The sequence below is a fragment of the Falco naumanni genome, chromosome 13, assembly GCF_017639655.2.
Source record: "Falco naumanni isolate bFalNau1 chromosome 13, bFalNau1.pat, whole genome shotgun sequence".
Lineage (NCBI taxonomy): Eukaryota > Metazoa > Chordata > Aves > Falconiformes > Falconidae > Falco > Falco naumanni.
In genome coordinates this window covers 3,594,271-3,617,538 of record NC_054066.1, presented here as the reverse complement: position 1 = coordinate 3,617,538, position 23,268 = coordinate 3,594,271, and the positions used below count along the sequence as shown (strand labels likewise).

Sequence of the window (23,268 nt, the reverse complement as noted above, 5' to 3'; positions counted from 1 at the left end):
CAATCTCAAATGCAGTCTTGCCTGTTTCTTTTTTTCTCTCCCTTACATAATAGTTGAAAACTCTTTTAAGAGAAAGTGGTCCCATAGAAAGAACACTGCTTTGCTTTAGGGGTAGATCTTTTATCTGTCACGGACCTTACAGTTCTTGGGGACCATTCTTTCACAGCTGTGGCACAACTAAGAGGTCCAGTTTTGGGGGCTCTCTTGCCCTCATAGGAGGCTTGGGCTTCCTGCATCAATTCAGACAGAAATTTAACCACAAAGCACAAAAAGCTTTACTGACTTATTCTTTATACGCACAGGAAATGCACGTTTTAACCACAGAAATACAAGCGTTACTTCATTTAGAATATTACAGCCAAAGCATAAGAAGTGTTACAGAGGATATGAATACTCTGGTTGACCATTTCAATGGTTTTACTGTTCATTTTCCTGCTGCCACACCGCATGGGAATGGGAGTCACTAGTGAATCCCTCTGTCCCTGTATTGCCTTATCCGGGGAAGGTGAGGAAGAACATGCCTATGGCTCAGGCTGCGCTTCTGTGGGCCAGTCTGTGCTTCTGCTTCTGCACCCCACGTGCTGGAGACAAACTGTTTTCTCACATGACAAAATGTCCATGGTTGTATGCACTAGAACCAATTCACCTGTCATGGAAGTCTGGAAATACCAACACTGCTACATCAGCTGTGAATTTAAACAGTAGAGGGAGGACCTGGCCACTACACTAGAACACAACAGAGTTAAAAGGAGTTACTTTCACATGGTCACGGAGCCAGAACTGGACGGAAAAACCACAATTCATTTAATGGAAGAATCCACAATCTCCTGATAATCTTGCCTTCCTATATTCTTCCAGGACAGTTTATAACATGCAAGGAAAAAAACACTAACCAAAATAACGGCTCCCCCAACAAGATCGTAAGCACCTGGGAAGATCCGCAGCACAACAAGCTGCAGGACCATGGCAATGACTATCTCCAGGTGCTGTATGGTGCTGACCAAAGCGGGGTGGAACTTGCTCAGGGCATAGTAGACTCCCAGGAAGGCTGCTGTGGAGCACAGGCAGATGGCAAGGAGATAGCTCCAGGTCTCTCCATCCAGTGGGACAATTGGCTCTTGAAGTAAGAACATAGTGGACGCTCCCCACACCGTTCCTGTCCAACTAAAGGTGAACAGTGCCGTCCACATGCTGATGTTATCTTTGATTGATCTATAGACTATCATGGAGAGAGCAGTGGTCAAACCTGCCATAACGGTCATGGTATAGCCAAAAGCTTCCTTCCAGGTGCTCAGCAAAGAGTTTTCCTCCTTAGCAATGTTGGGGATCATGACCAGACAAACACCAAACACACTGCCAACTACAGTAATTATGTCTACGTAAGCCATTCCTTCATCTATGATTAAAAAAGCCAAAATGGCACTGAACACTGTAGTGGTAGCCCTCCACATAATGGTCCCATTGCTGGGGGGAACTATAGAGAAGGAGGTATAAGCACAGGTAATAGAGATAACGTTGCAGACTCCATAGAAGAAGAGCCGGAGTCTGTAGCCTTTGGGGCCAAAGGGAGGCTCATGGTAGTAACACACAACAGTAATGGACAGCACCTGTAAGACTGAACGGATGAAAATTAACTCTAGGGATGGCACTTTGGAACGATCAGAAATTAGTCTTGTAATTAGAGCCACACATCCGTGAGCCACGGCAGATCCAAAAAGGACTACCCATGTTTTCCTTGACTGCAGTACGTTTCCTTCAGGAAAATGCTGGGACTGCCTGATCTCATCGGGTTTTGGCAGTTGTGCTGGGTGAAGCTTCGTCTCTATTGTACCAAAAAAGGTCCTTTCTCTCTTCTTCCCATCATTCAGTAGTCTTTTCTTAGGATTATCCTCCAAAAATCCTCCGGTATCTTCATTAACATCCTCATATCCCTCTTCTCCTGGCTGGGGGTAATGAGAAGTATATTTCACGGTTACTGTGTTAGGATGAATTTTCACTCGCTTTTTGATTGGGTATTTTTGGGAAGATGTATCCATTTCCTCAGTGAAATGTCCCGGTCTTAAGAAAAAAAATGAAGATGCACTGTTATTTTTATTTAATGAATAGCAAGAATTTACATTACTATGTAAATGCTGTTACTGTTTACAAGCTACTTTTATCAACCAAGTACAAGTACTAGTAGATTGTTCTTGGTTTTGCTTTAATTTTCTGCAGAGTTACTACTAAATACCTTTGATAGTCAGGCCATTTGGATCTCCTTAAAAGTCAACCATGGCACTTCACCTTAAGTCACTAATTTTTGAAAATTATGTATATTCTCATTATGTATAGTACGTATAATGCATTCTCATATATTCTTACTCTAATGAGAAAGTTCTCTTGCTAAGCTTTTTGGACAGTATATACCCTGTAATTATGAATTATACTTATTGCTAATTGCTTGCTAATGTTGCAAGATTATGGAAGAAATCTGGCTGGAGGAGATGACCGCCTTGTTTCTAGACTGACAGCAACACAGGGAAACAAGGAGTATCCCCGAGCCAGTCAGCGTAGTCAGCTTATGAGTAATCAACATATTTTTGAACAGTATTTTGACAATGTTAAAAATTCCATCTTCTTTTTACATCCTGTTATTTCCAGTGATTGGTTTTGCCACAGATTTGTTCTTCAAATCTGATTTTTTAGATAATTTATTTTCAATGGGGAAAAGCTAGACAATCCGGACCACTAACCAGCCCTTCCTGTGGCAGGCATTTAACAAACACAGCTACAAACCTACCACCCTTCTGTCTCCGATTGAAGGTCCATTTCATGCTACCAAAGCAGCGCCCGTGATCTGTGTGCACCGCTGTGACAAGTGCAGCAACACATGTGGTGCTGCATGTCACAACGGCAGCATCACCCTCCAAACAAGCAAGCAAGCAAGCCCTCTGCACACCCGGCCTTAGCCGGCACAAACGCCACTCGGCCGTTGCTGGCCCCAGCACGTGCAGCCCACCTGCAGCCGTAATTCCTCCAGCTCTCCGCTGAGCATGCCATCGCTGTCCCCAGGCCCAGCATGACAGCAGAGGGTCTATTTAATTCAGGCACAGGGATGTCATTAAGATTACTTTGTTTTCACAGCGCCCTCAACCATCTGCACAAACAGCCCTTTCAAAAAGAGCTGGCAGCAGGAGAAATGCGACCTTCCCTGTCTTCTACTCACCCCAGCAAATAAACCCATGCAGATCTTACCTGCGACAGAGATTTAATCCCAGGCCAGAAGGGGAGACACCTCTTGGTCATCTACATCTTTACAGGGTGCCTAAACAGAAACAGTAGATGCTCTCAGGTAGCAAACAGGAAAGGTTACAGACATCCCAGCATAGAAAGTAATACCCAAGGGAGGCATGAAACATTCTGCTGGTTTTTCAAAGCTGACAATTTCAGAAGCAACAGCATGCCCTTGAGGCCACGCTCCTTGGGAACTGGCAACCACCGTGCTTACGAAAAGACACCACCACAAAACCCAAGAAACTTCAGAAGGAGAGAAAGCAATCAGGGCCATCTTGCTAAAACCACTCCTCAGCCATCTCAGAATTATTGATGGAACTAATCCAAAGAACAAGCAATTGTTTGGTGAGCATAAGGTTCCTACAGCTTTGTAACGATAAAGTTCACCACCCTGTGCCTGCTGTGCTCACCAGCGCCATGGAGGAGAGGATGCCCAGGGGGACCTGCCATCCAGTCATCCATCCCCAGGAGCAGCAGCTTGGCCTCTGCGGTGTCAGCAGGGGACAGGCAGGGACAGCCCTGCAGTCCTTGTCTGCAGGAGTGCCGCAGCACGGGAGCAGGCGGGTCCTGAACATGCAAGACCACAGCTGAGTGGACAGTCGGGCCAAACAGCACGGCAGCGGTTTGTCAGGGAGACCACAGATCAAAAGGCGATGTCAAAGTAGGTGCAATAGCTCTTCACAGAAACACTTTAAAAATACAGTGGCCAGGTTTAGCCTTTGCATTTTGTCCATCCATAATCTGCATCCCCTGCGTCTCCTGACAAAAATAATTTACATAAGAATGGGACATTCTTCCTTTTTCCTCACAGTTTATTGTATTTATTGAACACCCTCCCTACACCCAAGCTAAGCTGTAGCCTACTTCTTGCAGGCAGAGTGAATCCTGGCAGGGATCACAGTGAATGGGAGGTGGGGAGAGGGGCAGGCACCGAGTCCCAGCTCAGTCCTGCACAAGTAAGCGAGGGATCCTGGGGTGAAAGGGTTAAGGCCCAAGAACAAGGAAGATGTTGTAAGCACCACAGATATTTACCTGAACAAAAGAGGCTCCAGGATGGTTGTGGGGGGGTTATAAGAAGGCCTCCAGAACAAGGAAACTGTCATAAGCACTAGATAGTTAGCTGATCGAGAAGCTCCAGATGGTTGTGAGATAGGGAGGTGCCTGGATAATCTTACTTTACAGAGATGCGCAGGACCATAAAGATAAGAAAGTTACAAAAGAATGGCAGCAATAGAAGATCCCTATGCCCGCTTAGAGACCACCAGGAGAGACACCAGGAGAGGCAACTGTGAGTGTGGACCAGACACTTGCATATGTTAATGAGTTCCAGGAAATCTCATGTATATGTATAACTTTACGGTATCTAGCCTCTTGCAAGTTTGCCAGATTGTTGGAGCACTTACGGTGGAGCTATCCCCAGTGCTGCAACAAAGAAAGTAAGTTACCGCTTAGTAACAGTCTGCTGGGAGAGTTTTATTACATCCGACTCATTACCCAGCCGCACTTAGCTTCCCACTTTGATGAAGTTAGAAAGCACGGAGGTTAGGATGCTGCCCATCTTGGTACCGGGGGCACCACCTTGCTCTTGCTTTGGCAGGCTAACGCGCCCGGCCCCCAGATCCCTCACTGAAGCTGAGATCGGTAGACGTTAGAGGGTCTGAGGACAAGAAACAACCTTGTCTGTGCAGGAGACCTTGGGTAGCACTCCTGTTCCCGTTTCTGCCACCAGCCCATTTTCAGCAGAGTTCAGCTGAAAAAAACCAAAACGACGCCAGTGCACAGCTAAATGGTGGAGGAGTATTCCAGAGTGCCCATTAATGTCGCTTAAATACTCCAAGAAACTTGAGAAGAAACAGCTGAAATGCCAAAGACAGCAAATAAAGAGGGTAAGAGCTGGGTATCAGCAGTGCTAGCAGGCAGCCCAAACAAACCATCAAACATTTAAAAACACCCTACCAGAAACCTACCCCAGTCCCACCTGCTACTTGCACTTTTTCTTCAGATAAATTGTTAATTTCAGATTCTTTTAATATGCAAATACAAAATGCACTGAATGGCTCCAGGAAGGCAGTGATTTTCACAAGCACAGCTTTTCTCACCTAGCATTTTCCTTGTGGTACAAATTCACAATCCTGCCTTGCTGTCCCCACATCTTAAAAAACATCTAAGATCATCTTGATTTAAGGCACAATATATGGAACAGAAGTAAAATAAGTGGGAGAAAAAGAAGACAAAAGGTGCACGAGGCATTGTTACTACCGTGACAGTGGATCTAGCCTGTATAAACTCAGTCATTTCGTTAAGAAGCAGCCGAGTTCATGAAAACAAATCAACTAATTTTTTTTACTATTAGCATATGATGGTAACTTTGTTGGTTCCTGAGTTTAGATTACATTTTCTTCCAACAAGTATTGAAAAGGGTATAGAAAAGAGACAAAAGGCAGTTGTAAATGTAGTGCTGGACCTGTGTAATGCATTCAGAGATCCCTCTGGAAGAAAACAACAGCTCATGAGCATGTAGCTCAAAATGGCTGTCCTGTACAGATGCTGTATTCCCTCCAGTATTCTTCAGCACTAAGAATGCTCACAGTTGGAAGGTCTGGAAAGAAGGTCAAACACATCAGACATGAGAAAGGCAGGAGACGAGAAGTAATAAAGAACAAAAAATAACGGGAGTTGCTTAAGCCAAAATCTAATTTTCTCTACTAAACATTGAGTATATTGACAAATGTTACTCCAACTCTCACATAGTAGATTTATTTGTACTCTTTGATGACCTTGCTTTTCTTAACCAGTGAGAATTTCAGTGGAGACTGAGATTAGCGCATATCCCAAATCCATTGTTTGCCCAGATGCAAATTTAAAATAAATGGAAACCAGCACAGCCTGTGCAGAAAAACTGCTTCTCTTTCTGCTAGAGCCTTTTGTGGGGTTCACATGAAGTTTTTATTTTTCTTCATATCTGGAAACATAAAATGCTTTGAGTTTTCTATGAAACGCAAAATTTGATTTTGCATCGAGTTTAAGACAAGGTTAAGCACTATGCAAAATTCTCATGTTATATCACAAAAACATTCCCAATTCAAACGACAGCCTGGGACACCCATTTAAATTACTGGCTCATGGAACTCACTGACTGCCAAAGTGTGAACCCGGTTTTCCCATGGGTGAACAAATAATCACAATGGATTCAATAAACGTCACAAATCATTAGTAACTACACACTGTGACTTCTTTTAAAAGAAAAACCCGCAAACACTGCCGCCCCCCCTCCCCGCCCCCAATCACTACACAGCTGCTGATTGGCCAGGTAGAGGTGCCACTCAGCTCCTGGGGGTGGGAGGCTGAGCTCCCCTCCTTGCCGTGCCTGAAGGAATTAAGGCTTTGAAGCCTGACTGGAGATTCGAACCGCAAATTTCCAATAAACCCACAGAACGACAGCCTCATGTTCTGCCAGATCGGTCAAAACCTGAAATATCATTACAAAAGATTTGCAGACATGGCAACTGCAGTCCTTACAAAGTCGAAAACAAGAAAATGGCTATCCCTGCGCTCTTGAAAGGCAGTCCTCGCAGGGACGTTCCTTTGCCTCTTCTGTGGGAAAAAACCTGAATCTCCACAATTGAGATTTCCAGAGGGCTGTAAGCAACCTCTATAGGATAACTACAGACTAACAGTTTCCCTTGAATACTGTTATGTATGAAAGATCCACTCCATCCCTACAAACCCATGTAACTGACTGAACTTGTGCCACCTCCACCAAGCACTTGCATGCACCGACTTCCCACAATGCAAATTTTGATTTTGATTATCAGGTGCAGGAAAAAACTCCTGAATTCCTGTTTCAGCACCCTCTCCATTAAGACCACCTTTACCTCGCCGGAGATTCTTTGGTGCTTGATAGTCCAGGCAAAGGCACATGCCAAGGGATCTACACTCATGTGATGACTTGACTAGGGTAACACAACGTGAACGTAATGAGAAGGAAGAAAAGGCAACATAAGGTGCACAGGCAGTTAATGTGGGTATCACTGAAACAGTACATTGCTGCTACACTTTTAAACTGTTTGATAAGGTGCTCGCTGGAAAATCAGAATACCTTTATCTTTTTTAGGCAGATGGTCTAAGCATATAAATCAATTTTATTGAAAATATATGCAAAGAAACTCAAGTCTTTATTAAAATGCAATGAATAACAGAAGGTATTTAAGAAAATGAAAGAGCAATTATACGAAAGTTTTTAGTACTTAAGCACAAGAGCGAATGTTACACACAAACCAACAAACCAGTATCTCGTGTCTTCAAACGAGCCATCTCCAACAGCACTGCCTCGGGGAAGAGCCAGTACACCCTTCACAGAGTTAAAATATAAACCCTACCCTTAAGCCCCAGGAATTATCAGTACACTTCTGATAATATTTTGCTGCCCAAACCCAATCTGTATTCGTGCTAGCTCGCTGAAGCTGCCACATGTGACTTCAGTGGGGTTATATGTGACACCTTCAATTTCTCTTGCTCTCAATAGCCTATTCTCTTGCTATATAAGGGCTCCAAGCGTGTTCGGTTCCATGAGAAAACACTCTGCCCCGATTTCTGCATTCGTGGCCGTTGCCTGTTGCAACTACGACCTCTGCAGCTGCAACGCTGGCATTGAGTGAATCTGGAACAGGAGCCACCTCGTCTGCAAACTTCCACCCCGACCCCCCTGGCGTGGACAAACCCCGCACATCCAGGCACGGGGGAAAGCACGCACGGAGAACACGTTCACACTTTATGTACAGTCTCCTACAGCCCACGAACAGAGCTTGGCTAGATTTAAGCGAGGTCTTAAACGGTACGTGACAACCGGCTGAAACGAGAGCACAAGGTGGCACCTGCGGGTTTACCGGGCCAGACGGCAGGCTGAGACCGGAGACGTTTTGCTGACTACCGTGCCTCTTCCTCCGGCAAGCCGCAGGAAGGCCGGCGGGCAGCAGGGCTGGGGGCGCCGCGGGGGCTGCACCGGGAGCGCGGGCAGGCGGCGGCGCCCCTGGAGCGGCGGGCGCGGGCTCACCGGGGTTCCAGTGCGCCCAACAGCGAGCGGCGGCCCCGGCCCCACCGGGCCCTTCCCGGCCGCCAGCTCTGCGGCCCCCACGGCGCGACGCCCGCCCGCTCCCGCTCCCGAGCACTTACCGGTACCGAACGCCCGCCCGGCGCCGCCGCCTCAGCCCGCCGCGCCCTCGGCGGCCGCTCCCGCCTCTCCCCTGCTGGGGGCCGCCGCCCCCCTCAGCCCAGGGGCCTCATCGCCGCGGGCCGCCGGGGACAGGCCGCCCCTCCGGCACCCGGGCCCGCCCCGGGGCCGCGCCCCCGCCGCCTCACGGAGACCGGCGCCACCTCCCCGGCCCCGCCCCGCCCCCGCTCTGTCGCGACAGCCGCCCGCCTGGGCTCCCCCGGTTTCCTGTCACCCCGGCCGCGCCCCGCCCCCTCAGCGGCGCCGCTCCCGGCCGCCTTCCGCCCCGCCGCCGCGCGCGGGCACCGGCGGCGGGGCGCATGCGCGGCGTTTTCGCGCGAAAGACGTTTGCGGCGCCCGCGTGCCGCCCCGACCCACGGCGCCCCCGCTCCCCCCCCCTCCCCGCGCGGCGGCGGCGGCGGGCGGGCAGTGGCGGCGCGCGGGCGCCAGGGGGCGCTGGGGGTCCGGCGCGCGGCGGCGGCTGCGCCATTGGCGGGTCGGAAATGCCGCCAGATGGCGGTTTAGGATTGCGGCTCCGGTGAGCGCGGCCCCCGCCAGCGCCGCCGCCCCGGCCCCGGCCCGCACCCGCCCGGACCCCGCGCGCCAGCCGCTCCGCAGGCTCCCGGGGTGCCGCCCGGCCCGGCGCGGCGCGGCCCGAGGTGAGCGGGGCGCGGGGGAGGGAGGGGCGCTGAGGCGCCGATCCAAGATGGAGGCGCGAGGGGCGGGGGCAGCGGGCCGGGGCCGCTCGCTCGCTCGGTCTCCGCGGCGGCCGGGCCGGGAGCGGGCGCTGCCCGTGCGAGGAGAGAGGAGAAGGGGAGGGGAGGGAAGAGGAGGCGGCGCGGGGCGGGGCGGCTCCTGCCGGAGCAACGGGTCCCCCGGGCGCGGCGCTCTTCGCCGCCATCTCATTGTCCCCGCCGGGGCTGCCGGGGGCGCCGGGCCGAGCTCGGCGGCCTCTCCCGCTGCCGGGCCTGCGCCCCGCTCCGGGCGGCGGCGACGCTCCCGCTGCGCGGCCCAGTGCCGCGGGGGCGGGGGCGGCCCGGGCGGCGGCGGCGGGGGATGCTCGGGCGGAGCGGGGGTGGCGCTTCCGCCGCGCGGGGCACGGGGGTGGCGGCGGCCCCGGCCGGGCTGGGCGGCGGCGGCGGAGTTGGTGCCGTGGCCGCGGGGAGGGAAAGTTGCGGGAGCCGGTTCGGCTCGGCGCGGCCCGCCTCGCCGCCTGGGCCCGGCCCGGGGGAGGGCGGCGGGAGGGCCCGGGCCGCCCCAGCGCCCCGCCGGCGCCTGGCTGGCGTCCAGGGAGGGGACAGGCGGGCCCGGGGGGGTCACACACTGGCGGGGTGGGGGGGGGGAGCTGGGGCCCCCGCCCCGCCGCTGCTTCCCCGGTTGTTGGCGTGGGGGTCGCGGCGGGGCGGGCGGGCTGCCGGGCCTGGGGGCGACCGGCCGCCCCTGGGCTGGCGACGGGGGGACAGCCCCGTGCCGTGTCGCCGTGGGGTTCCCCCGCCCCCGGGGTGGGCAAAGCAGCGTGCCCGTGCCCTAGCCCGGGGGGCCGGCGGGGCGGGCTGCTTGGTGGTTCCGGGCGGGGAGAAGCCGAGCGTCGGTGGTGCCCTCCGGCCGTACTGGGAGGAGGGACACCGGGCCGGGGTCCTGAGCTGTTGGACAGCAGAACCCAACCAAATAAAAAAAAACCCCACCAAAAAAATGGCGAGGATTCTGGTGGCAGGAGGAAGGCTTGTGCCGTGGGTGCTGGCAGCTCGGTGGCGAGCGGTGGGCACCGGGCGAGCCCTGGCCCGGCCATAGGAGCAGCGCTGGCATCTGTGGGGCAACCTGCGGGCATGTGGCTGCCCATATCGGCGTCAAAAAACTTAGTTTCCGGTGAGACAGTGTGAGTTTAATTAAACTAAATTGAGCGGCTTTATAAATATTGATTATTTTGGTTGTGTTCCGCACGATTTTGAGGTTCTTGTCGCTCTGTAGTGTTAAGGCTAGTAACAGGGTTTATTAAGTCGTTGAGGAGCAGAAAGCCTTCTCCAGATTGCACCGGTAACGCAACTCTTCTTAAATTGTGTCATGTGTCTGGTGTGGTGGATGACATTAATGCCTGCATTTAGACACCTTAAGACTCGTTTAACTTTTCCACATTATTACCCTGGAGATAGGGGTGGTATGGGAGAAGTAGTCGTCCATATTTTCTGGATCCAAAGCAGTTTTACTTTGCCTAGTGAGGGTTTTTTTTGTTCATCTGTAGATAGCAAGGTCATTTGATGAGTGTCTCTATGGTATAACTTGTGAAGAAATCACTGGGCCCCAAGGCAGTATGTAGGCTGTCTGTCAAAACCATGGGAAGAAGTTCTTTCTTTTATCCAACTAGAGGCCAGTCTGTTTGTTTGTTTCTTTGTGACTCCACTGAGATGAATTTTTGGTGGCCAGCCTGAGGAAAGTCCATGTAGTGGGGTGCAGAGGTGTTTGAAATGGCTAGCCAAGCCATGATGCAGCAGGATTTCCTGCTGAGCGGGAGCAGAGGGGCTGACTCCTCCAGGGTTATGATTAATCCGAGAGGATGTAATTTTTGCTGGCTGCTCAACACAGAGTGTTCAGTTGGAATTCTTGCTTGCTACTGCTGACGGACACGCTTGGGGGTTTATAGCAGTTGGAGTGCGTAGTGGAAAATGGTACTTGTCTGAAGCTGAACAAACAGTTAGTGCTGGTTCTGGAGGTTCCAAGCAGCTCTTCCGCAGCCCCTGTGTGTAACGACTGGAGCACGTGGCAGTTGGCAGCTCACTGCCTCTCCTGCTTCCTAAGGTTTTACAAACGTGCTGAAGTTGGTGAGTTCACTGTGAAAGGCAGCACTTATGGCCGAACATTCACACACAGTATGCCATGGACAGAAGCTGGGAGGGCAGCTGAAACCCTGGTGTTAGAGCTCTGTGAGTGGGGTCTCCAAGTTGTTCGGCTACTGTCCCTGTCCATAGCCTGCCCTTCCTGTCGTGCGGAGTTTTGTGTGACATCTGCTGAAACTGCCGTGCATCTTTTGGTGGTTGAGAAGTTTTATGAACATCAAATGTCTGGGTGCACTGACAAAATGAGTTGTTCAGGATGTTTAGAAACGCAACAAGTGAACATTTTTTGTTTGAAAGAACCCTTTCCTAAAGAAGAACGTGTACTTCAGGTTTGCACTGGTGACTTTGGATTCTCTCTGTTCTTTCCCATTGTTGCGACTGGCCCTTATGTGGCCAAATATTGGTATTTTAAATATCATTTAACTAGGCAAGTGAGCCCATAGAAGTGTAAGGATGGCAGTGGTAGAGAGATGCTTAATTGTGATGACTTTCTAAGAAAATCGTTTTACTGGGATAAGAACATATCTTTACTGTAACATTTGTTACAACGTAAATTGCTTTCTGGTCAGGTGCACAAAAGACTCAAACATCCTGCTGAAAGTTTGGAAGTGCTAGTTCTGTAGTTAACAAGACACAATGAAAGCAGCAAACTTGTCATCTTGTCTGCTTAAGTTATGCAGGAATGTGAGAGGCTAAGTTTGGATGCAGCACTATTGAATGGGTGGTCTGCCTCTCAGAGATCTGGCTCTCCCCATTCTGCACCTTGAAGTGCCCAAGTCTTTGGGTGAGGCTCTGGCTTCTGATGCTTGGAGTCAAAACCAGAAGCTGATGCTGAAGCCCGGTGCCAGGATAAGGAAGTGCCTTATCTAAGTCTGATGTACTGGCCTCAGGACTTAAAATGCTAACCAAAATCTGTTAGATACTTAATTTTTATTTTTTTTTTTAAGTTTTGGGAGTTTATTGCAGTCACTCAAATCTCATCACGTGGAGCTCTGAAACTCTAATATTGCTGATTTCCGTCTCCTCTTGCTTGCAGTGCCACAAGTGTGTTTGCTCATTTGGCTAAAAATAGAAAGGAGTAGAGTTGGTTTTCTTTCTTGGAAAAGAGAAATCCTACAAAGTTTGTGTTCACCAGGAGATAATTGCTTTGTTGTTTCTATCCAGGACATCTGGGGATATGCTTTATTCTTAGCAGCAGCATTTTGCTTTTCCAAACTGCTTTAACTTTGTTGGGTTTGGGTGTGGAATATGTGATCAGAATACAAAAGACTTATTTCTTTGTTCCTCTAGAAAATAAGGCGTTGAGAGAATGTTATTGCGACCTTCTGTTGTAACTTTTCAGTCTGAAAGTATGCTTCCAAAAACAAGTGTTGTTTTGGGAAGGTCCATGTTAATTTTTTTTTTTTAAGGTAGACACCACTTTCAGCTGGCTGAAAGAGCTGAAGAGGGAATCTTCTCTTTAGTTCTGATCTTGTAGCTACTTGCTGATTTCTGACGTGTCCTGTTGAACATCTGAATGTAGGTAATGATTTCACCACTTGGCAATTTCTGTGTATCATTTGTGAGAGAATACCCAGTAACTCTGGTCCCTTCACTAATGTTAGAAAGAATTATGCTTCTGGGTTTGATAGTTTTGCAGCGTTTCCTCATTTGCATCTCTGCAGGCATTTGAGTATTTTGGAAAATGGTTTTTAACCATTTGTTTAACCATAACAGTATGCTTGAGAAAGCAGGGTGTCTTGGACAACAGATTCTTCAGGGTACCTACACTGATACCGTTTGGGTTCAGTAAATCTTGTTTTGAACTGTAGGTTAGATAGAAACTTGATAAATTTGGTAATTCTGCTTATGCAATCTCAAGACCACCTTATTTTGGAAGAAAATGCCCATTTATAATACTAGTAATTCTGTATTTTGTACAAATGGTGCAAATACAAGTTTTTTCATCCTTTCAGGCATCCGACTTTGATACGTGCTGCTCTCTGTGTACCTAAAGATGGAGAGCGTGGCTGGCTAGCCACAGGCTAACATATGCTTCTTCCCAGATTATGATGCTAGTTCTGCCCAGGGTGGATTTGTAGTCTCAGTCTTAACACATGCAAATAGGCATTGGTTGCACAACATCATTTGGTGGGACAGGCCTCATGGCCACAGTTCCCAGTGTTATTAGACACGAGAGCTTGATGTGGGAGAGTATTCTGAGTTCCAGTCACACAGTCCTTAATCATTTATTGCAGAATTAAGAGCAAGAGGTTAAATTCTTAAGCCTGTCCTCCCTCAACTGAAAGGCAAGTTTTTTCAGGTGGTTCCTGAAAGTAATGTTTTACTAGAAAGCAGCAAGGGGCAACATCCAGCCAACTGTGTTCCTTGCTGTGCGGGGTTACAGCAGAATATGTGCTATTTATTCTACAAATAAATCTAAGGAGTCTATATTCTGTAACTCTCTGTATAGCAGACTTGTATCAGCAGCTTAGCTGAGTGAGAACAATGTTGGCAGATTGTTCAGTTCAGAGGAGAATAGTATTTCTTTGTAGAGTTACATAGGAATAGACCTGTGTGTCAGAAATGTTTCTAAATGTCAAATATTTTTCTACAATAAAATAAGAAAAATCAAACCAATTCATTTTGGATGCATTTTTTATATGTATACTAGCGTTGGTGTTTATTGAAACAAAAATCAAATGACAAGCTGAGAATCTGTTTGCTCTCCCCCACATGAGGGTTTCTCTCTCCATTTTAGGGTTAGAATCCCCAAGGGCCAGGAAGATACCAATGTGTTGGTGTTTGTAAGCAGAAAATAAAACTTCATTTGTGAATGGGTAACAAATGCCATCTTAGAAGGGTGATAAATATGCCAGTTTTGCATTGTTATTTTTTCAGCTCTGTTCACTAGGACCATAAGAGCTTTTTCCTGCCAGTGGAATTGCACAAGATGGTTGAGCTGATCTGCCAGCCTGCCACAGCTGAGAGCGCAATCTCTTTCTCCACAGCTGCACAGTTCTTCCTTTTCCTTTGTGCTAGTGCTGCTGTGGGCTTGACCTTTCCTTGAGCTAGCTGAATTCCCTACCTGGCAAAAACCACCTGCTTGGGAGGGGTGTTTTTCTGCCAGGTGAATGAATTGAATCAGGCTATCAGAGTAAGGTGATGCAAGGTCAGTGGCAAGAATATTTTTTGGGGAAAATGGTTCTGGAGATTGAGACACTTGCTTCTTCAGGTGGGAGATTCTGACTGACTCAGCTGTGTATGCTCGCCTTGAGTGGCCATGTTCAGCGGCAGAGCCCATCACTGGGTGTGTAAAGTTGGGATTCCTGCTGGTAACACTCTTACCTTTACTGAATTCCCCCTGCCAGCTTTCCTGTCCATAGCCCATGTGTGTTCTTCCGTTCTTTGTGGCTGGTCCTGTCTGCCTTACCACAAATAACTTGGTATCATCAGCAGGTTGTTAGCATTCGCCTCCTTTTCCAGATGTAGGAACATCTCAAACAATTAGGGCTCCAGCTCATACTCCTGTGGGACTTCGCTGGTGGCCTTACTCTGTTGTCAGAAATGACCATTTGTTTTGCTCTTTGTTTCCTCTCTTTTAACCAGATAACCTATCCATGCAAGGCCTTTTATTGCCAAGGCAGCTCAATTTCTTTAAGAGCCTTTTGTAAGCAATCTCATTAAATGTCTCTTGGAAATTAAAGCAGGCTTTATTAAGTAAGAGCCCATCAGTGGGTGGGTAAGGGAGGTCTTCTAGAGAGCTCCTGTAGGTTTGTGGAACTTGACTTCCCCGTACAAGAGTGGGGTTGATTGCCTTGTCTAAATGCTGTCATCTATTTAGCTACCTATTTATGGATCTGTCTTCTAGAATAGTTTCTACGAAGTTAGGCTTGCTAGACTGTAGTATCACAAAGTGTTAGGTGAGAGTAAACACGATTAGAAGTTGTGCTCAAGAGTAAGCACTGCTTCAAGCAGTAGAATTTTTTTGAAGGCTGTTTTCTTTTGATTCACTCGTATGCTAGATTTGGCATCTAACAATTTTGTTTTTCCTATAGCTTTGCTTTATTAGGACGCTGGTTGGTGGAAAGGAATTAAGACTCTTCTAAGAAATTAATATTTTTTTAAAAATGTAGAGGAACTTAAATATTTTGGGATCTCAGTTTTCCTGAGCTCAGTGGAAACTGTCCAGGGCCAGACAGTTATTGGTAGTGGGAACTGGAGAAAAGGAGAGGAGAAGGATATGCATGCAGAATACAGTTGTGTATGCCTGCTTCTGTTGGGTACTGAGCTTAAAAAAGCCCCAGACAAAACAACACGGTTGCAGTGATACCATACAACAAATGATACAGTACGGGGAGTGCAAGTCACCACTGCAGAGATCACCTTTGCTTACAGAACTGAAGTTCAAGGGTCTGCCTTCCTTTGACTGCATCCCAGCTGCGCTCAGCTATCTGTAACATTTGTGTTCTGCCATACATAATGCTCGTGAGAATGAAAGTGTGAGTGAAGATAGAGAATTAAAACGGTAAGGATAGCTACCAAGCCTTTTGAAGGACTTTGCTGAAAGACTGTGACATTTCAGGTACTCTGCCCTTTTAGTTACAGATCGTGGTTTGTTTATTCTTCATCTCATTCTATTCCACAGTTCCGGTGTTTTTCTTCAGCTCTTTGAGGCTCTCTTTATTTTAGCCCTAGCTGATTATTCTACTTGTATTTACATAAATCAAATAAAATTCACCTATAATGTGTCCTTTCTTATCTCTCTAAAAAGGGTCAGCATGGTGGGTCAGAAGTGGCATAATTTTTGTGGGTTTGTACGTGTCTCTTGTCTTTCCCTAGTGACATGTGTGATTTTTTTTTTCCCCTCTAATATATTTTATTTCTGTGAGCTCAGTTTGGAACAGTTTTCTCTGCCAACGCGATAAGACAGAGATGAAATGTAATTCACATTTCAAAATTAGAGAATCTTTGAATACAAATTATTATGCTATTGTGCAAGACACTGGATGCGTTCAGAACCCGAAGAGGAAGAGGCATGTGGAATATTGTATTATTTCATTAAAAATAGCCGATCTAAATTACGGCAGTGCTGTCCATTTGCTGAGGTGGAAGAGAGGACGGTAGGTGGGATGACAGTGAGAACTTGCAGTTGGGTCCTATCAAATATCCCCAAAGCTGGAGTGTAACGAGCGGAGCCGTTGGAGTGAAGCAAAGGAGGGAGACTGTTCTGTACAGCCTGTCCTGCGGCCTGAAGGTCTCCGCACTCTGCCGCACTGTTAAAGCAAGCAGGAGAACACTGGCAATGGGGTCAGTGAAATTTCAGGTATAACCTATGCTACTGGCACTGTCAGAAAAGGAATGGAAATTAAATGCTCCACTTCTTGCATTTTTTTTTTCTTGGTGTGCTTCAATATCTAACTGTTACAAGTAGGTTTCTCCTCAAAAGAAACAGAGGAGCTGCTTTGCTTTGCAAAGGGAAGTTGTTAGATGTTTCTGTTGATGTAACTATGGAGCACCAGTGTTAGAGACTGGAAGCACTGGTGCATGGGTTTGTGTGTGAATTCTCACTGCCTGAGGTGGCTATTGAAATGTGAATTTCTTGTCTTTGAGTTGAAATGCTTGTTAATGGCATTGCCATTAAAAGCTGCTAAACCAAACTTTTTTCCATTGGTATGCCTTACTCTTCTGATTTCTCATTACTGTTTGTTGATTTAGAGCTTGTTGGTGTCCAGGTAGAAAGTGGGGAGGGAAAAGACGAGGGCCTTAGTGAGGAGTAAGAGTCAAGGGAAGCGAAGTTTGGGGGGCAGGGGGAGGAATCGTCAGTTGTAGCTGCCGTCAGTTGTAGTTGCCATCGTTTTTGGAAGTTTTGTTTTCCTAGGCAAATGCATTGTTGTGAGACTGCTGAAACTTAAAACTTTTCAAATCCTTCAGAATATTTTCTTAGAGTTTTCTGCCAGGACTTCATCTGTGAGGAGCACCAGGCCTTTTGCAAGAGCGTTGTCCTTCACCGGTGTCATCCATAGCATTTGCGCAGACCTTGGGAGTCTCTCTCCATGGAGTGCCAGGATATACAACCAATGTTTTTGGTAGTAAATTCTGAGGTATTACTAGGATATGTCACTGATGCAGTTCATTTTATTGTGAAATACACAGCTAAGAATATCCCTTCCATGTCTTACTTGGCCATACATTTTTGGCAGTTAGCTCCTTTGTTGTCTCTCCCTCAAACAACTTCCTTGACCTAAAGTCATGCTTTGATAACACCCACATCTGGAGTTTAACTGTTGTATCTGCCTCTATCCTGAAGGCAATGTGTTGATCCTTTGTAACTCATGTTTGCATTCAGGCTTATGTCAAAAGATAATGCGTGTCTGTGACAGTAGTCACAAAAGGCCTTCAGCATGCGGGGCAACTGGTGCTGATTTGTAGTTCCCCAATCCTGATCTCTTTGCCTACAAGACAAAGCACCATCATAAATGCTATTAGATTTATTTATACTGTTTGAATCCTGAGCATACGTGCAGGTTCACTATTACTGGCAGAGACAAATGTGGCACAGGGAAAAGTTATGGAACTAAGCTATGATGGAACGAATGCTAATTGAAGTACATGGGAATGTACAAAAACATTGGCTTGCAGCTTGCTAGAAGAAATAATTGCAGGGTGAGCTCCCTTTGGACCAAATGAGGTGATAGGGGTGTGTGAATGAGACTTCCCATCATGTGCGGGTGGGAGCTAGCAGAGACAGTATCATCCAAAGTAACTACAGCTCCTGCAGCTCCCTGCTCTTCTTTGAAGTAGCATGTTTTATTAAAAAAAAAAATAATAACCCCCCCTAGCTTTTTAATCTCTGGTCAAGCTATTGCTAATATTCACTGGATGTCAGACTCTTTTCAGAGATGATTCAAAAGAATGGATCTCTCGGGTTAGTTTAAGAACTGTCATGTTCATCCTGTGAGCTCCTGCATCTGATATTACCGTCAGAGTTCCCTGAAATGGAGGCCTAAGTTGAGAAGACAAAAAGCTGTGGTGAAGAAAGGGAAGGGCATGTTGATAGGTTAGAAATTATCTGAATGTTGTCTTACGTTCACCAGACTTCCCTTTTTAACAGCAACAAAGACCAAAACTTTAAGACACAGAAGAGTGTTGCTTGTATTTTTTCCTTAGCTGTAAGTTTAGGCAATTAGGGACTTAGTTGCTGGGGATTTTTTTAATCCTAAGGGGGAACTTTGGTTATTGCATTGTTATAGATGGCTCAGATGAGGATGCCTGTGGTTGAGATGGGTATTCTTAGGCAGTTATTGACATCTTGCTTCAAATAATGCATGCCTCTGACAAACAAACCATTCAGACTGGAAATTCTCGTATTTGATTTTTAGGTGCAGATAATTTTTTTTGTTCCAACAAAAATTATTCAAATCAATTATTGAATATGAAATTAAGGATTTTTTTTTTCTGTAGTAAATGCAGGGGTGTTTTTCCCACTGAAATCTTTGAAGTGGGTAAAGTCAGCAGGAGTTTTCTAGGGTGAAGACCTGCAGTTGACCTGTTCTGTGGCTTTAATGAGATACTTCTAAGTTGGTACTGAAAAATAAAATAAAATTAAAAAATCCATGGAGCTTGTCCAGTTTGTAAGTGTCTGCAAAGTAGTAAATAGTAGCTTGGTAGGGGCTACAAGATATGTTTTTCTGATGTGGATCTGCACTTAGCAGATTTCATTATTGTGCAGATGTTGCGTAAGGAACAGATTGCATCTGGCGCACTGAGAGTAACCTATGCTGTATCCTTCCAACTTTGTTGGGAAGGGCAGGTGATAGACGTCAGTCTGTTACCTGTAAACCCAAGTCATTCCCTGAACACCAGACTATCTTAAGCATTATTTCCGAGGTTTGAAAACTAGGATTCAAATCCTTTCTCTGTTTTCATTAAGTTGCTAAAAGGCAGATCTTACCAACTGGTATCTTTTGTGCTATATTCACCCAAAGCATGCAAGTTACTGAGAATTCAAATAATGAACAAATGTTTCCCTGACTTTGTTTAGGAGAGAACATTTGTTTTGGCTGATATCTTCCAGAGCAACTCAAACAGACACCAGCATGGGGAAATTAGTAAAACTAGCAAGATGTAACAACATTTTTGTGCTTGGGCAGTTTAAAATGTCATCATGGAATATGAAGTAAAAGAACAATGTAAACTGCTTTTAACCTTGCCAAAAGCTAACACCGATGTCGAGGTTAGAATCGTTAGTGCTTCAGAGTGCATTATGAAGGTGAGCAAAAGTGTCCATGTACAGAACACCTCAATTTTTCTGCGGTACCCAAGTGGAAGGTTACTTTGTTGGGGGGCCAGTTGGTGACTTTGTTTGTTGCATGCTTATCAGTGCTTTCACTAGTGAAACCCAGTGGCTCTAATACCATTTTTTTTCTCCTTAATTCTAAATATCCTGATCATATGTGGTGAGAAGAATAGACTGCCTGCCCCTTCCATATTCTGTTCCTTACAATCTTTTTTTTCCTTGTACTCCAGCTCATAAGAATTTTCTCGTATTACCAACACAGACTTAACCTTGAAGTGTGTTTTCTTGAAGACCGCTATCCAAAATATTCAAGTGGTTAGTAGTGTCATGTAGCATTTGCTTTGCAGTCTTCTATGCCTGGCTTTCAAGCAGAAACATGCTATTATTTTGTCCTATAATTCTTCTCCTTTAGAGACAGTAGCTTATTTCTGAAAAATTGTGAAGTCTAGTGCTTAGATGTCTTCATCCTCTAACTGGGATGTGCCATATTGTGAGATTAGTTGCTATAAAGATTTTTACCGTTGAAGCTTTATTTAATGAAAGAACTGCTACTGGGGAGACTATTAAAGTGTGTTTATATCCAATTGGTTTATTTGAAAAATTTCACTGATTTTTTTTTTTTTTTTTTGTGTGTGTGCATTGCTGGAATCCCTAGCGACATAACTCTAAATCCAAATTCATGCTGCTTTTACAGCCACTAAGAGGTATTAAAACTGTAGTGTTCGGAGATCTCTATCCAATCTCATGTTTTGTTGTAACAATGGACTTGTACTAGAATGGTTATTTATTTACTTTTACTTTTGTGGTTCTGCCTGGTTACTTTGTCTTGGAAGAATACTGAACAAAAAAGAACGGAGAGACACCTTGAGTTAATCCCTTTCTCTGTTTTGAGGGAAGATCATTTACAATATTCTAGACAGATGCCTGTGTAATCTCTTAATTGCTGGAAATTCCACTGTGTTTCTTAAGGAGCTTATTCCTGTGCTTTATATTCTTGCTACTTGTTTTGTTTGGTTGGTTTTTTTTTTCCCTTAATGTTTAACCTACACATTTTGCAGTAAACTTTGATTTTTGTTTGGTCATGTCCAGCTATTTTTGATGTACCAGGGTGCATTTGAACTATCATTTTTTTCCCCTTGATCTCTTATCTAACACAAGCTGTGTCTGAGTATTTGAGTGTCCCAGTGTTTCCTCATAAATCCTGTTTTCTTGTCTTCTGATGCAGCTCCGCTGCTTTGTAGACTTTGTCCTATCAGTTCATGTCTTGAAGCCTGGAATCCTGAACTGGGCACCCTGCTTTAATGCTGAAGATTTAGTAGTGCTAGGTCGATTGTTCTCTTTTTATTTTGAAGAGCTCTTCACAAGACTCCTTTGCTCTACTGTTACCCTTTTGTTTGTAGTTCTTGTAAGGCTTTGCAAGCAATCCCAGTGTTTGAGATCCTGCATTAGCCTGTACTTGGATGCATATCTGGATTTACTCTTGGTTTCTGTCCCCGAGAGGCATGTTCATCCTTCTCACAAACAAGGAGTGAAAAGCGGAATGGGAACCAGCATGGAAAACAGTTGTCACTGGTGAAACAAATCATGTTTGCCCGTGGTAAAAACAGCTTCCCCTATGTGGTTAGCAAGATGTACAATATAAACATTTTATTAGTTTCTTGGCTGATGCGATGATGCGATTTGAGCAAACAGGAGCCGTGGCTTTCCTATTGCTCTTGTCTAGGAGAATCAGGGTTTTCCTTTTTGATGTTGTTGCCTGATGCAGTTGTCTGTGTTGTCATTTGATTAGCTGCAGTCTTCAATATTCATGAAGAGTAGTGAAGAAAGAGGCTGCCTTGTTTGTTCAGTGTCAAGCTGTTGAGAGCATACGTGGAACATCGGTTTCTCCACATCCTTTGATTTCAAATGCTGGTTTTTTGTTACTATAAAATTGTACAAATCTTCACGACTACTGACAATACAGAAAGGATTTGCTTTTTCATGGTAAAAGTATAGTAGCAGCTTTAAGAGAAAAGAAAAAAGCTGGGAAAGAAAATTTAAAAATTATGCTAAAAAAAATGAAAAAGAGATATATTTAATGTGAATCTAGTCTCTGGCTTTTACAGTCCTCTTGTAAAATTTGCCTAGAAATTGTCTTCCTAAGAAAAAATTGTCTTCCAGCATGGACAGTATTTGCAGCATGTTTCTTTCAGACTGTAGGTATATTTTTGTACCTAGTAGGGATGTTTTGAGCCTTGAAACCAATCTTCCAGTTATGATGTAATTAGCAACATTTATTCATTAACTATTTGGATCCTGGCTTCTTCAAATGACACTATTTGTTTCCTATTGATGTGTAATCTTTAGTGAATAACTTGACATAGGTCTGAATTGGTAGTGCATTATTTTAAGGGCATGATGATTTGAAACTTGGATTTCATTCCTTGTTTGCTTATTTTGAAACTCTCTTACTGTGTTTTACAAGCTAATTTTACTTGGGACTATTGGTAGAGGCAGGATGAAGATTTAGAATTGCAGTGGAACTAGCTTGTGTTTTCTAGGCTTTACTGAATTTTGTTCATTTAATAGCTTTATATTCATGAGCTTGCATATATATTTTTTTATTGCATTTTCGTTGTCAATTAGTGTTTTCCCACTTTTTTTTTTTAATGTGACAATCACTGCTATCACCTTTGCTGCCCTCCTGTCACCCTCAAGCGTCTGCTGTTGACTGATTAGCCTCTGTTCCCTCCACCCTTGTCGCTGCTTCCTCTACCAGCAGTTTGGCTCCTGCTTGGAGCACAAGGTCATCTGCCTGGCAGGGCTTAGGGGATTGTTCCAGGCCATGCCTCCGGTAGGGAACAAGTGCTCTATACAGCTCTCAGAATAAAATAGGGGATATTGTACGTTTCGCTTAGAAATTACAATGCTGTCTGCTAAATCATCAGTAGCTACTAAGTTTGTACTGGGGTTTTTTTTGGAATCACATTGAATGAGTTTTAAATTTGCTAGCAGTTGGTTTGTCAGCAGATGAACAAGACTTTCAGTAGTGAAAAATCCTAAGAGGTCAGTGATTGAACAACCTCCTTTGCTCCTGTGTCTCCTCTCTTTGCTAAGCTACAGTTCCCCAGCAGTGTTAGCTGTATTTTGCTGTGCTGTTTCTTTTGTGGTGGTTGTTAGTAAAAGCATGTTGGAAGACTGGTATCTCTGCAGGTTAGAGAGTAGTTTGTGGTCTAATGTATAATAATTGTGATACTGAGGCTTGTTCGGGGGTGGAGAAGCAGTTGATGTTTTGATTCTATACTTCTGTGGCAACCACATTTCTTACTGTGGCTCTCAACCTAATAGAGCATGCTTTGTTCTGTAATTGAGCATTTTACTAGGTGTAACTGCGTATAGTGCAGGAGTAAATGATTTCTGAAGTAACCTGGCTAGTTCTCTGAGGATATGGGGTTCTTCCCTAACATTGCAATTGGGAGATCATGGGAACTTTATTCTTCAGATGTACCACCCAGGGAAACTCATATCCCTCTGTGATTGTATCGCTTACCTTACAAAAATATTGTCCTTTATAATAGGCTGGGAAGAACTTAATCATCAATCTCTTCCTTTCCCTTCTAAGAGCTCTCAAATATCTGAGATGAAGAAAAAAAAATGGTCAATTGCTCCCAGATCTCCTGGGAGTTTGGCACTATATG

The 23,268-nt window shown here is 45.7% G+C and overlaps 2 protein-coding genes across 5 annotated transcripts in view; one reads left to right on the top strand and one right to left on the bottom strand.

Annotated features, from left to right (window-relative positions):
- Positions 1–251: 251 nt before the first annotated feature.
- SLC35G2 (solute carrier family 35 member G2) lies at positions 252–8,721 on the bottom strand. 3 transcript variants are annotated; one of them, XM_040612620.1, is made up of 3 exons: positions 8,446–8,721; positions 3,235–3,304; positions 252–2,058 (listed from the first exon to the last, which is right to left on the bottom strand). In XM_040612620.1, the coding sequence occupies exon 3, from the start codon at positions 2,034–2,036 to the stop codon at positions 801–803; it is 1,236 nt and encodes a 411-aa protein (XP_040468554.1). In that variant the 5' UTR covers positions 2,037–2,058; positions 3,235–3,304; positions 8,446–8,721; the 3' UTR covers positions 252–800. The 3 variants fall into 3 exon arrangements, with proteins under 3 accessions (XP_040468554.1, XP_040468555.1, XP_040468553.1); XM_040612621.1 differs by lacking the exon at positions 8,446–8,721 and adding an exon at positions 3,684–8,424; XM_040612619.1 differs by lacking the exon at positions 8,446–8,721 and having other exon boundaries at positions 3,235–8,424.
- A 210-nt stretch (positions 8,722–8,931) lies between these two features.
- The window catches only part of STAG1 (stromal antigen 1), a 199,381-nt gene continuing 185,044 nt past the window's right edge, over positions 8,932–23,268 (top strand). The window contains exon 1 of one of the 2 annotated variants that reach the window (XM_040612606.1): positions 8,932–9,141. The gene's annotated coding sequence lies outside the window, so the exon portion shown is untranslated. The remainder of the gene's footprint in view (positions 9,142–23,268) is intronic. The other variant, XM_040612609.1, reaches the window with a different exon arrangement.